The sequence below is a fragment of the Neophocaena asiaeorientalis genome, unplaced genomic scaffold (genome assembly GCF_003031525.2).
Source record: "Neophocaena asiaeorientalis asiaeorientalis breed wild unplaced genomic scaffold, Neophocaena_asiaeorientalis_V1.1 scaffold136, whole genome shotgun sequence".
In the NCBI taxonomy this organism is placed as follows: Eukaryota; Metazoa; Chordata; class Mammalia; order Artiodactyla; family Phocoenidae; genus Neophocaena; species Neophocaena asiaeorientalis.
This window is the reverse complement of record NW_020185333.1, coordinates 2,228,596-2,244,649: the sequence shown is the minus strand read 5'-3', so window position 1 is coordinate 2,244,649 and position 16,054 is coordinate 2,228,596. Positions and strand designations below refer to the sequence as shown.

At 38.9% G+C, this 16,054-nt stretch overlaps 1 protein-coding gene across 2 annotated transcripts; it reads right to left on the bottom strand.

The window, feature by feature from the left end:
* Positions 1-1,521: 1,521 nt before the first annotated feature.
* RMP64 (ribonuclease MRP subunit p64) lies at positions 1,522-14,412 on the bottom strand. 2 transcript variants are annotated; one of them, XM_024735409.1, is made up of 10 exons: positions 14,223-14,412; positions 12,458-12,612; positions 10,510-10,589; positions 9,998-10,129; positions 9,456-9,533; positions 7,944-8,047; positions 7,302-7,559; positions 6,910-6,971; positions 4,428-4,687; positions 1,522-2,707 (listed from the first exon to the last, which is right to left on the bottom strand). In XM_024735409.1, the coding sequence occupies exons 1-10, from the start codon at positions 14,323-14,325 to the stop codon at positions 2,248-2,250; spliced, it is 1,692 nt and encodes a 563-aa protein (XP_024591177.1). In that variant the 5' UTR covers positions 14,326-14,412; the 3' UTR covers positions 1,522-2,247. The 2 variants fall into 2 exon arrangements, with proteins under 2 accessions (XP_024591177.1, XP_024591178.1); XM_024735410.1 differs by lacking the exon at positions 7,944-8,047 and having other exon boundaries at positions 7,302-7,663.
* Between the last annotated feature and the right edge of the window lie 1,642 nt (positions 14,413-16,054).

Sequence of the window (16,054 nt, the reverse complement as noted above, 5' to 3'; positions counted from 1 at the left end):
TACTAGGGCTTGATCTTGAGGAGCCTTATTAAATGTGCCTCTGAATTGTCTTTGAAGGGGGGTTAGAGGACGACGCCACACCTCTCCCAAGTTGGATATGCCCAAATGCCAAGCAGTTCCTGTAGCTTGTCAGAAGCCAGGAGGCAAGGTGCAGTTGCCCATTCCTGCTTGAAACTAGTTGCCATACTAGTGGTCAAGTAAGAGGCCAAGAGGGTTTGAAGTGACATATGGGAGGTCTACCACACTGCTCTTAAAATGACCAGAGTGTTTTAATGCCACCCAAAGTGATTAAATTGGTATTCACTATGATGACGCTAACAGTATTTTCTAATCTAATTTACTGGATAAGTTATGGGTTTGTATATTTAAGATTTCACTTTTAAAAATTTAAAACATTTGAATTTAAGTTGTTTGGAAAAAATAACATATAGAATACTATGTTCCTTATATATAAATTATCATTTTATGGACACATGAAGCTCTTTACATTTTCCCCAGAATTTTAAGGGGCAGATGGGAGAAGGAGGAGATAAAGAAACATACTCCAAAGGAACATTAATGAAGTAGAAAAAAAATGCTAGGCTTATAGTCTAATCCAGTTTTACCTTAGACAATTCACTGAACCACTCTTTTTTCCAGTGAAGGATGACCTCCAAAGTCTCTTCCAGCTGTAAAAGTTTATGATTCTTAGACAATAATGCCACTAAAGATGGAGGGACCTAAGACCAGGGAAACCTACTAGCTCCACAAGACTAGTGGAGGCATGTGCAAGAAAAGTAGACGCAAGACCTGACCTTAAATCTTAGAAGCTGGTGGCTATTTCTAGACTTGTCATGAATGAGACTTCCTTGGTATTGTCCATGTTTTAAAGCACTAAGTAGCTCTACCACCTGGTAGGAAACCAGGAGAAATATAAACAATAAAAAGTGACTAGAGATTGATTAAGAACTCTGAATTAAATAGGATATTTAGCAAGGCTTCAGAAAAGGAAGCTAAACCAGCATTTATCTAACTTTGCATTTTGGGCTACTTGCATCAAAATCACCTGAGCCCCTTAATAAAGATGCAGGCTTCTGGTCCTATCCCCTAACCATATTTATCGATCCCTTTGGAAGGGACTCAAAACCTGCATTTTTAAATAACCCACCAAGTGATTCTCAAAACATCCTACAGTTTGAGAACCTCTGATACAGTATTGTAGGTAAGTGGGAAAATATACAGAAAGCAGATGAGGAAAGAACAAGGCCAGATAAAGAACAAAAAGGATGCTAAAAAATGATAGGATGGCTGAGGAAAGGAAGGATGCAGTATATACTAGGGCACTGTTTCATTTTTCTATAAATTACTGTATATAAACAGAAAACTTAAGCCTATAACCTGCTGAATAGCTTATTAACCTAATTCTAGAAAACTAGAACATTTGAAAGATACCTCAAACTTCACATCATTATTTGAAAATATGTAAGATTTACCTTCTCAGAGCAATTGTATGAGCAGCATACAAATAATCAGGTGACAACATCAGCACCAAATTATGAATTTATTTTTAGCCTCATTGGGTTGGTTGATTTTGTGTCTCCTTAGCCTTATCTTTTCATCTAACTTTCTCACCTACTTCTACTTTGTGTATAACCACAAGTCACTTTACATCCTTTTTGAAAAAAATTTTATTTGGACTCAGTTACTAGCACCCAAATAAATAAACAAAAGCCCCCATAAACTTCCTGGAACTCCAAAAGCATTTTAATATGCCCTCCTGTGTGGTAAGGTTAACAAATGAAGTGAAATAATGGTTGTGACCACTCCCTGGTAATAGTGGCAAAACTTCTATGATAATTCTAACAGACAGAAGAGGGCACAACTGTTAAAAGCTACAAACCTTGGTGTTCAGAAGAGCACTTAGCTACAATGGAGCCATTAAGGCTAAAGTGACCTTTTCGGTGATTCCTTGCTACTCCCCACCCCCACTCCCCATTTACCTAAGGCACAGTGTAGGTTTTGCAAACCTAATTATTCAGGTCCTAATTAAGTCAAAAATTGACTGTTAGTCAAATACTTGTCAGTTAAATGACACAAAGCTATGACAAGTGTTTACTGAACTAAAATGAACTGCTCTACAATGTTGCACTTAAGCAGCTCCTCTGAGTCCAAATGGTACTTTCAGATCTTTCCAGATCTCAGCTGTTCTACTTAAAACAGAACACTGGAGCAGTTGGTTAACCAGTTAAAAGTCTCACATATGAGCATCTAAACTCCCATTAAAGCAAAAATATCATCGATGTCGTCTGTCTCCTTAGTGATTCCTGATGTATTATGTTTATTTATTTGCATCGTTGTCCAAGCAGCAGTTTCATTTTCATTGCTTTCTGTAAGATTTTCATGAATTTGTTTCTCCTTAGTTTGTATGACAGGACTTGAAACTCTTCTACTCAACACTTGCTTATTGTTAGGGTAGAGATCAGTTGTACGAACTGTAGGGTGTGAGAGTCTCCCTTTAATGATATCGGTAGCACTCTGAGTCCCTTGAGGGGGCTGCCGGGTTTCCTTTAAAAGAGTCGACTGCAACTTTCTCTGTGGTTTCCTTCGTTTCAATGAAAATTTATTCTGTGATCTTCGTCTCAGATGATTCTTCAAAGTTTTGCTACCTGAGCCATGACGAAGGCAGTTGCAAATTGATGTTTTTATGCACTCTAGTTTCTTTGGCAAACTTTAAGACAGAGAGAGGAAAAATTGGAGATTGTTAAGATGCAGAAAAACATTCTCAGAAACTTTTGTCTCCTTTTTACCAACTTCCAATTGAAAAATACATAATTTATAAGTCCTATGCCTGTGTACAACTCCAGAATCATAAGGAAAAATAAGGAAATAGGAGCTTCAACCCAGGTCTGTGTTTTCAGAGCACAACTTCCCTCTGATTTAGATTGTGAGCAAATGTGTCCCCATTATGTTTCCAAAGTAAAGTATCTCCTACAAGTAGCAAGGTAACTGAATGGTGAGATATCTCCATATTTTAGTGCCAGAGCTCTTCCCCGATAATTGCTAATCTGTTCATAATATAATAGGAATGGAACTGGGGAAAAGATGAATCACAAATAGAAAAATTGCTAGGATGCATCAACCCATTTCTGGATTAACAGCTTCATATTACAGCAGGAAATGAACAAAGAAAAAGGAATAAAAGTGAAGAGGGAGTTTATGTAAAATGAGAAAACAGGGCTCCTGGCATAGACATCATGACAGCCTTGAGCTACCCTAATTGTGATTCATATATCATCTTCAAATTTGGGAATTTGGAACTCAAATGGCCCGTTATTTTAGGTGTTTTGCTTCTGAATAGGGTACACTGCCACAAGGTACATCGGTACCCTGCTAACTGCCTGTTTGTGATAGACTGCAAAAGATTAGCATGAGTCTGTATCTCCTACCCTACCCTCTTCCTGTTTAAACAAATATAAACTTTGAGGAAGCCCATTTTAATGTAGTAATTCATGATCTCTGTTTCCAAACCATTTTGTCTTACCATAAGCAGTAATCTTTTTTTTTTTTTTTTAGCAGTAATCTTTAATTGAGGAGAGGGTAGGTGTACTTCCCAATTGAAATGGAAATAGGAAGAATGAAAACAGAAGGATCAGAGGATCTGCACTGAGTTCTAGATCTCCAGCGCTAATAAATACCCTGAGTAAAATCCTCTATTTCCTCATCTATATAATATGAATACTACTACCTACCTCACAGAGTTATTGTGGACATTAAATAAAATTCAAATGTACTACAAATATATTACTGAAACAGCAAACCAGGGCAGAATGAAAGGACACTATATTTTTGTGGGGTGCAAAATAATGGTCTAATCAAATAACTACTAGTTTCTTACCCTCTGCATTAACTTTTAATTATCATCTCTGCCTCATCTATCTCTGACTTTACATGCAGTCTTGAACAGAACACCTCCATCTTAGGCTGAGTTTCTACTCTAGAATGTAATGTAAAAACCCTTAACTTCCCCAACAGATTTTAATGAAAACTTGCTATAAAACCATCAATATATATATTTTTTACTAAAATAGGAATATCTTTTCCATAAATTGTTAAAGAAAATTTAACAAATTTTAGACTGTGATTCACCCACGGGAACCATTATAAAGCCCTGAATAGATACAGTAAGTCCCCTACATACAAACGAGTTCCATTCCGAGAGCATGTTCGTAAGTCCAATTTGTTCGTCAGTCCAACAAAGTTAGCCTAGGTACCCAACTAACACAATCGACTATATAGTACTGTACTGTAATAGGTTTAACAAAACTGTACTTTAAGTAGATCTCAATTTTAGACTACTGGACATTAAAAAGGCTAACTTGAATATATATACTTTTGCCCTAAATGATAATAGAAAAAGTAAAGAAATACAATTTTTGTGATGTACCTACCTATAGCCTTGAGCTTCCACATGTTTAAGCCGGTTGCTTTTAAGAAGTTTATTACCCAGAAAGGTGGTCTGAGCCTTGAGTTTTTTGCTCCTACACCACAGAATTGCCATTTGGATCTCTTCAGAAAGTTGTACGAAAGTGTCAGTTTCTCGGACTCTTTGCACAAGACTTTTTACACAGGGAGTTCCTATTGCTTTCCAAGAAGAACGTTTGGTTGCCTTTAGTTTGGATTGAGAACATTTAAACTCAAAACTGTTCGCCTGAAATATGGAACGATGAAAAAAATATATTGGATTTGTTACTGACTTATATAACAGAAGTTGACTCACAGACTATAAAAATTTGAAAATATGTCTTTTTAAAAGAAGGAAAAATAGTTTTTTCAGCCCACTATGCTTTCCTTTCTTTTTTTTTTTTTTTGCCGTGCTGCTCGGCTTGTGGGATCTTAGTTCCCCAACCAGGGACTGAACTTGTGTCCCCTGCAGTGGAAGCACAGAGTCCTAACCACTGGATGGCCAGGGAATTCCCTTCCTTTTTCTTAAAAATGTTTTTATTCACTGCTTCTAACACAAGATTTTTTCCCCTCTGTGCTACAACAGATCCCATCTATAGCTAAATTCAGCTGTATACAGGTAACAATATAAATATTTGCATACATATCTATTTATTTAACCTATACATACGAATAAAACTCCACATGATTAAGTATTGGTCAAAGCCTATCTAGTGGGAAAAAAATCACTGAAGAGCCCTCTTCCTCTAATACTGGACTACCACAACTTGTTTTTCATTTATTTCTATATCCTGAGTCACCCTCCTCAGTGATGGGTCATAAATGTTATTGAAAATATGTGAAAATGGGGATGATTGCTGAATGTATGTTAAAAATGCTTAACTGAGCAACATTTCCAGCTCCAATCCAACCATCTTTTGATGTGGCACCTTTGGTCTCTTCAACCTCATCTTTCTATATCAAGTCAAGTTTGAATTTTATCAACTTTTACTGTTTATTGAAATATGCCACCTAGTAGGTCTGCTTCCATCCTCTGTTCAAAACTTACCTTCTTCCAAATTTCTCACTCTCAAGAACATAAAGTAGTAGAAAATATGAAAGCAGAGACCTATCAACACTTTGTGTTGGTGATCCATAAAAGTTTGACCTAAAAGCAAGCTAAGCATATTGGTGCTAAATGCTAAAAATATGGTAGTCATTGGTCATGAATAAGAGGGATGCTGGAAACAGCTCACCTAGGAACAGGTGGACGGACCGCAGAAAGTTTCAAGAGTCACAGAGAGCCGTAGTTATTAAGAGAGAGAGCTGACGAAACTATTTGGAGGACTGGTGTAAAGATAAAGGACAAAGACTATGAAACCAAAGTGCCTGCATTCAAATCCCAGTTCTGCCCCATATCTGCTGTGTGGCCTGTGCAAATTTCTTGTCCTTTCTGTGCCTTAATTTTCTCATCTGAAATATGGCAACAGTAATAATAGCACCGACCTCACAGGGCTTTTGCAAGGATTATATGAGTTAACACATATAAAGTGTTCTGAACAATGCCTGGCAAAGAGTAAATGCAACGTAAGTGTGATGATGATCATATCTTCCTCTGGAACTTGTGAATCGGACAAAATATAAATGCAAACTGGAATCCTTGTAAGCCTTCAAGAAAGTACTGACTCGTTAGAAATGACTAAGAATTCTTGAATCGAATGGAAAAAATAACCCATGAAGGAAACCAGAAGAAAACAGTTTTGAAAAGAGAAAGGGTAAAAGAATTCAAGAAGCTAATCAGTAACTTCTGAAAGTTCTGATGAAAGAGGATGACATTGATGTACTTTTCTATGTCAGGTCCAGAACAAACAGAATTTGCAGACACTGGCCAAGGAGAGGAATCAGGTTAAAGCTTGAATGCTGACAGGAAGAAAGAAATAGAAGCCTCATGACAAAGGATGAGGATGACAATAATGATGATGAAAGTCGCTAACAATATCTAACACCAATTAAATGCTTACCACACTTTAGACTCTGTGCTGAACACTTTACATGAACTAAAACTGGCACAACCCTATGAGGTACATACTGTTATTAGAAACAGAAGTATGGACAGGCCAAGAAACTTACATAAGTCACAGGGTAGTACAAACCAAAGCCAGGACTCAAACCACTTCTGTCTGATCGTAAAGCCCATACTCTTAAGCTGCAGTACAATCCACTCCTATGATGGATCCTAGGATCACTTTAAAATTCTAGCAAAACTCTTAGTAAAATGTTTCTGAAGGCACTGTATTAACTGAACTAACTACATGCACTCAAATCCCTTGGGAATGCCTCTGTTCATTCAGAAACACACTGAGAACTAAGATGGCACTACTCTTAGAGCTGGGGATAAAAACAGAAGATTCAGTCTCTGCCATTGGTAAGTGGCATCTACTCTACAAATCAGCAGAAATCATAAGCTATATTAAAATAAGCCAGACAAACCTGAATAGCTTTGTGTTTCAGCTGTTTGCAGAAAGCCCTCACGTCAAATTCTGATGACTTTTCTGTGAAGATGGAAAGATCACAGATACAAAAACTTAGGCATACTATTTTCAAATCAACAAATTCTTATGTGCATGACTACATTTCTTGCCAAATTACTACAAGAGAAACAAAGGGAATTAAGCAAGCAAAGAACTATGAAGCAACAACAGAAACAACTTTTTTGCTCAAGCTGAGAAAACACAGGTATTACCATACCTCTCTAAGAATCATCAGAGTTAAAATTAAGAAAGATGCTGAATTTCTTCCTACACAATGCATGACTACATTGTAATTTCAAAAGTTTTTTTGTTTGTTTTTTTTAGAGTATGTGCCATATCAAAGCAAATTACCTTTTAAGATTTTCTTATTCTTTACTGGCTGTCCAAGATCCACATTATTCTGAATATTGATCTTCATTTGTTTAGCTTTTTTGGAAATTCTAAGTAATGTTTCTTCACTGGACCTCTGTGATTGCTCTTTTGTTAAAAATAGTTTATTTAACAGTTTAGTTACTCCTTTAGCTGCAAAAGCTGTAGGCATTTTTTTCTTAAAGATTTCAAAGTAGGGCTCTCCTAAAAATTCAGCAATATCAGAAGGAAAGGTAAAACCTTTGAAGTAAGGCAATGGTTGAATCCTGGAGACCTCTTGAAGTAATCCAAACAATGGCTCATATAAAGAAACCAGCCTTTTTAAAACATCTTTATAGAGAACCCTAGAGAAAGAAGAAGGATCTCATGAATTAGCTAGTAATTATCATTTGCAGACTACATCATAATAAGAGAGTCAGGGCTTCCCTGGTGGCGCAGTGGTTGAGAGTCCACCTGCCGATGCAGGGGACACGGGTTCGTGCCCCCCGTCCGGGAAGATCCCACATGCCGTGGAGCGGCTGGGCCCGTGAGCCATGGCCGCTTAGCCTGCGCATCCGGAGCCTGTGCTCCGCAACGGGAGAGGCCACAACAGTGAGAGGAAAAAAAAAATAGGAAAGGTAAAACCTTTGAAGTAAGGCAATGGTTGAATCCTGGAGACCTCTTGAAGTAATCCAAACAATGGCTCATATAAAGAAACCAGCCTTTTTAAAACATCTTTATAGAGAACCCTAGAGAAAGAAGAAGGATCTCATGAATTAGCTAGTAATTATCATTTGCAGACTACATCATAATAAGAGAGTCAGGGCTTCCCTGGTGGCGCAGTGGTTGAGAGTCCACCTGCCGATGCAGGGGACACGGGTTCGTGCCCCCCGTCCGGGAAGATCCCACATGCCGTGGAGCGGCTGGGCCCGTGAGCCATGGCCGCTTAGCCTGCGCATCCGGAGCCTGTGCTCCGCAACGGGAGAGGCCACAACAGTGAGAGGAAAAAAAAAAAAAAAAGTAAGAAAAATAATAATAAGAGAGTCAAAGCTGAAAATAATGCCTGTGAATCTGCCGCTATAGATAAAGAAAAATGCTAAAGTGGATACTTGCAAAGAGCTAGATTAGTCCAGCCTAACCAAAAAAATGCAAGTATAAAATGCTATATAAAACCAAATAAAGTACTACATGGAGAGATATCTCAAAAGATGTGCCTCAAAATCTTAAGTGTGGTTTTATCTAGATGATGATATTTTAGGCAAATTTCAGGTTCTTTGCATTTTTCTATTTTTAAAAGTTTCTTAATATAACCATGTATTATTATAATCAGCAAAAATCAAAGCTATTTTCATTATAGGAATAATGAAGGTTTGACATTTTAAAATAATATGATTAGTAATTCTAACACTGTTAGCACTAAAAATGAGCAGAATAAAAAATAAGATGATTGGAAATAGTACTTGAGATATCCAGGTTAAGATATCAAAGCAAGGTTTAGAGAGAATTTTCTGTCTCTTTTTTTTGGTTTTCATTCAAATTAGAGCTCATCAAACCAATTGTTTAAAATGGCCCAAAATAGGTCTCCTTATAAATATGGGCAGATTTTGAATCCAATTATCCATCAAATAAGTTTCATAATATATATTGTGAGATGCAAGGGAAGGGCTCTTTGGCTTGCAACTAGTATTATCAGTGTTCTTTACATCAATTAACTATGGCTCAAAAAGCAGTGGTGGTTCAGGTGGAAGAAAGGAATCTAGAAAACATAAGGAAGGTCACTGCCTTTAAAAGTTAGAAACCTAATGGCAGAAACACATGATACAGACTGCTCAGGAACACCTTCATTTTAAATGGCCCAGCTGCTGAATGATTAGAGGAACCTTTTTTTTTTTAAATTCCAGCTGCTAATCCTAGGAATTCATTTGCTTAGTTGTTTAGTGTTGAGGTGATCTCATGGATTCAGATTCAAAGCCTAATCCTTTGACATAACCATCAACACTTAGCTTCCCAATCTACCCCAGATAAACTCTGATCAAATGAAGAAACAGAATTCCTGCACCTTCAGCATCCCATGGGAAAGCAAATATGAAAACTACTAATAAGAAACTTAGTCTGAGTTAGAGAAATAAAGGATTTCAAAGGTACATACATACATACCATAACCTGCTCACCAGCCCAACCATCACAAGGTTTAAAATAATGAATTCTTGCAAACCTAGATGTTTCACAGTCAAGCTGGAGAATCAAGTTAAAATTGGAAAACAAAATCAAAGGAATTTAGGGTTTTTTAAGTTACATTTATGAAAAAAATAGACTGAAGGTAGAAAGAATTTTCTTGAAGGAATTAAAACATGTTCTATTTAAGTCATGGAAGCTTAAAAATAAAGTAATATACACTCTGCTAGAGGAAAAATAAAGTAATACACACTCTGCTAGAGGTCTCATATAAATTTAGTTTCTAAGATTAAGAATTTCTAACAGTCAATGCCCTTAGGATAATACATACTAGGTAGAGACAGAAGTCTCTGGCAATGGCTATATCAGGCAAATCCCAGGAAAAGGAAGCCAAAGAGCAAAATTTTAAGAATTCCCATAAGTTATAACTCCTACAGACTCCCTAGCTTTCAAGTAGAAATACTATTAAATATATCCCAACAATTCCAATTCAGAAGAAGGTACTTTAATTGATTCAAGGATACATAAATGTCTTGCAGCAACAGTCCAACAAGCGAAGTAGCAACTTGCAGGCTCCCAAAATCTTCATCAACACCAGTTCCACCACTGGTTGGCTAGGGATGACACATGCTTTGGTATTTACAGGCTGATTTTCACTTGGGAAAAATAGAAAAGTACATTATTTTCATTCTTAAATATAAAGCACTTATATAGCAGTTTTCAAGTGCAGACTTGCTTTAAGCTCAGTTTGAGGTAGTTATGTTTAATAATGACTCACTGAAGTTGACTGACATTTCTGTTTCAAAATAATCTACCATGACCCAGATTTCAATGTCACATCATTTCCTCCCACTGGCCGACAGAGGGAGATTACCACAGAATACCAGGGGACTTTTATTGAAACAAAATTTGTACAGCTAAGGTATAATTGTTTATATTCTAACAGTAAGTGAATAAAGTCTAAAGCGAGGTCACAGCAAGACACTGGGTTCCCAGCCCACCAAAAAGCCCATTACAAAGCAACTGGACCACTTACTTAGAAGAAAATGACTCAGAGAGATCTTGAATTGAACCTTCCAAATTCATGTTTTTCAAGCGTTTTAAACATTGTTCAACCTGAAAGGGGAAGAGCAGCTCATGTGTGACACAGACAAAGCCACTGATGTGACCAGGAAAACAAAGAAATACAAAATTTCAAAGTATGGAAATACACTCAATACCAAAGAATACCTTTTTTTAAGGGTAAAGAAACCCATAGCCCAAAGCAATTGCTTCTGGTTAAAAATTTGAAATTTATCCAGCCAAATAAATTCTTCAAATCAGGTTATGACTAAGAATTTATTGTACTACATGCCAGGATGTGCTTGATGCTATAAAGGAGACCAAGGTAAGTATAAGATTATTCTCAAGATTATATTCTTTCTGAAGCAACATGATTTCTAATAGTGAAACTATTAAAACAAGATAGTAAATTATTAAGTACTAAATTTCAACAGTCTGTAAGTGCCACAGACATAAGGGATCAAGTGATAGAGGGATTGGGCATTGTAAACATACAGGACCAGGTGAGCAAAGGCTCAGAGGAGGGAACGAATGTGGTGAGTAGGAGGACTCACGAAGAGTTCAGGCCGTCTGAAATACAAAATATATGAAGATGAAGTCCAGAGAGAAGCCTGAGTTAAGGAAAACTGAAGAGGCCAGATCACGGGGGATCTTGTAAGTTAACCTAAGAGGCTTCCTCTTTATTCAGGAGACAGTGGAGAAATATTAAAACTTAAAGCTGTGTTTTAGGATGATTAACCTGGCTTTGGTACACATGAATATGCCAGAGTGGAGGAAAGACTGGAAGATGAAAGACCAGTCAGAATTGCAAGACAACTAACAATTGACAAGGTCCGAAAAAAGAAATGGCAGCCGGAACTAAAAAGGGACTAGATGCAGAGAAAGTTTTGACTGATCAGTTGGCCGGATAGGAGAGCTACGTAAAAGAAAGCAGCAGAGAAAACAGAACACCAAATTTTTCTGACCGGATAATTATTCACAACTTGGAAGCCAGGAGGAGAAATACGTATGTTCAATCTGAGATGGTAAGTTTGGTTTTGGCGTTAAAGACTCAGAAGGAGATAAAAGCTGCCCCAGAGAAGAAAACTTAAGAAAGACCATGATCCCAAATCTTTCTTTGATGAAAAAATCTTCATCTTTTTTGCCTTAAGTAACGGGAATGGAAAACTAATCAGAGAGCATGAATCTGTAAGGTTAGAGACTATGTCTGTCTTTTTCATCCTGTACACCTAGCACGAAGCACAGTGCCTGGCACATAGAAAGACTCAAAAATACTTGGAGAATTAATAAAATGAATGAATGAATGGACACGTAAGGAACTCAGGTTAGGAGGCTCTACTCTGTGGTGTAGTCCCTGAGCTGGAGGGCCCAATTTTGTCTTAAACTCCAAAAGTTACACAAAACCACTTTACAGAACTTGTTATAAACTTATTCAATATATTACCGATTAGATTACATACCCCACAATAAATAGACTGCAACTTTGTTCTTTTTATGATTTTGGGATTTTGATTATGGTCAGGAAAATTGTTTCTTAATCCAAAACTCTGTCTTGATCAAAGTACTCAATCTTTAAACTAGGCAGAGGCATGGTACTTTATTATAGATTGCATATAATGAAGAAAATTTTTCATAAAAATTACCTATAATAAGATAAATAAATAAAAAGTAAACATAAAAACAAAAAATTACCTACCTACTAGAAACAAGACTGAGAAAGAATCCAACACAGTTCCTTTTTAAATTGTTTTTTGAAATGCTTTCAGGGGAAGAAAAAAAAAAAGCCCACATGCAATTGCAAGATGACCTATAAATCACAAGTAAGTTACTGCGATTAAGTTACAAAATATTAAATGGCAGTGTGATCTCCATCTTCATCAACTCAAACATGTTGAGTATTAAACACAGGGCTCCCACCTTACCTGTTTGAGGGCCAAATGGGGCTTGTGGCGGCCCATTCTGTTGTGATTGCTGTAAAGGACTGCACATAATACATCTGTTTCTGCATCTAAGATTTGGCTCTTCAGTGACAATGTAACGAGACAGCATTCTTTAATTACAGCTGCAATGCAAAGGTCTAAAGCAGAGATGTTTCGTAAGACTTAATATGCATTTCTACATTAAGTATATAAAAAATACACTGAAAGAAGAATATTTCCTTATGTTTTAAAGAAATCAAGAACAAATTAACATAATCAGCCTCACCTGTAAGAACATAATTAATGTTTCCAAGTATGTGAGAAGTGACATAGGAAGGAAGTGATCGTACAGTGACAGATATCAAGTCCAGGAAATCATTAAGAGAACATGTGTTAAAGTAGAATGTACATCTTTACACCACATTTTATCATGATTTTAATAATCTTTCATACGAATACTCTGCAGTCATTTGGTGTACACTTAACATTTCGAGTACCTTAAAGGTGGGACGTGTTGTATACTTCTCTACCACTTTAAGAATATATTCAGAAGAGAAATCACTTTAACAGCTGGAAATTATATTACATAATGAATGTCTGACTGAACACGGGGTGCTTATTTAGTAAAACAAGGTACAGCCTCCTAGTCTGAAAAAGCTATGAACAGAAGATGGGAGTAAATGTGTTCTCTGTGGCTCTAAGGGTAGCAGTAGCAGCCTAAGTGGCAGTAACGCAAAGGAAGACTTACACACAATGTGGAGAACTTTCTTACTATACGAACTATTGGAGGCCAGAATGGGCTGCCTTTGGGGTGGGGGGAGACTTGGTGAATTTCCACGCCTAACAGAATCCTGTTAAAGAATCTTTGAATAGAGGAAGGGGTAAGATTAATCTGTAAACTGAGCAGGATGGATGGATGGGGAGGGGGATGTGATGATTATATAAGTTACAAGTATTTAATAATAACAGCTGTCATTTGAGTGTTTATTTACTGTATCAGGCATTGTTCCAAATGCTTTACCTATAATGTTAATTCTTTCATCACAACAGCTCTATGAGGCAAGTACTATTTTTATCCCCATTTGAAAATGCGCTTAAGCCCAGAAAGGTTAAATAATGACATTTCTCACTCCTCACCCCAGCTCCAGCAGAGAAGAGCCAGGATTCAAACCCAGGTAATTTGGCTCCTGAGCCCAGCGTGTACTGCCCTACTGCCTAATAACGGCAATGCCACCATACCTTGATAGAACACTTTAGACCACGCTCTCCTAAATGACATCATTAGATCCTCCCAACAACCCGGTGATAGGGAAAACTAACCCCATTTTACAGATAAGAAACAAGGGATCCAGAAAGATTGCGGTTTAACTGTAGAGTGCTTGAGTGACGACCCGCAGCCTCTCAGAGGCAGAGGTCGAGAAAGACTGAGGGGTAACCACAGCACTTGGTGGCCTGAGTGAACGCAGGTCCCCAAGCAGCAATTTTTCCTGACGCTAGCTGCGTCCGCCCTCTTTCCCCATTTCGGTGCGGGGCTGGATCTTGGGCCTTCGGCGCCCCAGCCAGGCCCTGCGGTAGACTCGGTGGGTCCAGCGAGGAACGACGATGCCTGCAAAATTCCTCAACAAGCTCTAGGACCCAGGCCTCTATCGGTCGCGGCCCTGCGCAGCGTCCCGCGGGTTCCGGAAGTCCCGCCCCCACCCCGCGCACGTGCGCCTGCCTGACGCCTCCGCCGGAAAAGCCTGCACCCCTCGCCGGGCGCCTCACTCACCCAGCGCCGCGCCAGGGTCGTGTACGATCACTGTGCTGCGGCTCCCCGCCTTAGGGAGCCTCACGCGGTTCCATGGCTGCGGGCCCGGCAACAGCGCAGCCATTTTGGGAGGCAGGAGAGGGACTGGGAAAGGCGGACCTGGGCGAGACCCAGTGGAGCGACCGAAGGAGGGGCGATGAGCCGACGTCAGGGGAAGGTAGAGGGCAAGGGGTGGGGCGGGGGCGGGGCACGGGAGGGGAAAGGGGAGGTTCCTTCACGAAATAGTGGACCAAGTACGGTGAACCTGAAGAACCCAGAGAGTCATCCAGCCCCTGGTCACTAATCCCTGGCCGCGTATCAGAATTACTTGGGAGAATGTGGGGGAACCGCATCCCTGTACTACTCAATCAGAATCTCGGAATGGGGCGAGGAATCCACCTTGTGTTTATGCTTCCCCACGGGATTCTGAAGCACAGCCAGTTTCGGTACTACTTCAGGGTATTTTACAGATGTGGAAAATGAGGTCCGCAGTTGAGTTGGTGCATACGCCCCCATCTCCACCTCAACCATTAGCGGAAAAGGAAGAAATGAAATAAAGAGGCTTATGCAAAGTGTGCATTTGTAACGCAGAAGTAATTTAAGTTAGTCAAGGAAGGCTCTACCTGGAGCAGCAGCAAAACCACGATCATAGAAACTTGGAGGCCGTCTGACTGTCCATCAACCCCATCTTCTGTCAGTGTCCAAAACAAGACGATATACCAAGCTTTCCTGATCCTCACCTCATTTATATCTTTCTAATAGTTCATTTATCTTCAGCTACCCTGATACCAGCTTACTTAAGGCCCCCCGCGAATGTATTAGAGAGGCAGTTAGTGGGTTTTGAAGACGGACCAGCAAGGTTTTGATTCTAGATCTGCCCTTTACTAGCTCTATGATCTCAGTAAAGTTACCTAACTCCTCGAAATGTTAGTGTTCCTACAGGTAAAATGAAGATAATAATACAAACTTGTAAAGTGCTCACAGTTAAAAAGTGCTTTAGAATAGTGTCTGGCATACAAACAGTATTTACTGTTAGCAGAATTAGTATTGTTGATATTATTTTTACTGTTTAATACAAATAGCCACGCCACACTGAAACACTTTGCATGCTCTCTGTGTGTGCCTTTGTACATATTAATTTCTCTATCTGGGCCATTTCCCTGAAACACAATCTCCCTCAGCTCTGGTGTCATCACCTCTAGGTAATTCTTCCTGAGCATCCCATTCCCACTCCATAGCTTGATGTAGAGACGACTTTACGTACATCTGTAGTGCCCTGTGCTGGCCTCTGTATTAGCCTCCTATTACTGCTGTAACAAATTACTACAAACATAGTCACTTAAAACAACACAGTTATTATATTACATTTTTGGAGGTTACAAGTCCAAAATGGATCTCACTGGACTAAAGTTGGCAGGGCTGGATCCTTCTGGAGGATCTAGTGGAGAATTCATTTTCTTGCTTTTTTCAGCTTCTAGAGGCCACCTGCGTTCCTTGGCTCATGTCTCCATCCTCCGTTTGCAAAGTCAGTAGCATAGCATCTTCCAATCTCCCTCCAGCCTCTCTTTCTCTCTCACCCTCCTGCCTGCCTTCATCTTAAAAGGACCCTAGTGATGACACTGAGCCCACCAGAATAACCCAGGATACTCTCCTCATTTCAGAGTCTTTAACTTAATCATATCTACACAATCTGTTTTGCAATGTAAGTAAACATATTCATAGATTTGGGTGATTAGGACGTGCTGTCTTGTGGGGGGGGCATTATTCAGGCTACCACAGACTCTCACAGAATTTACCTCACTGTACTGTATTAA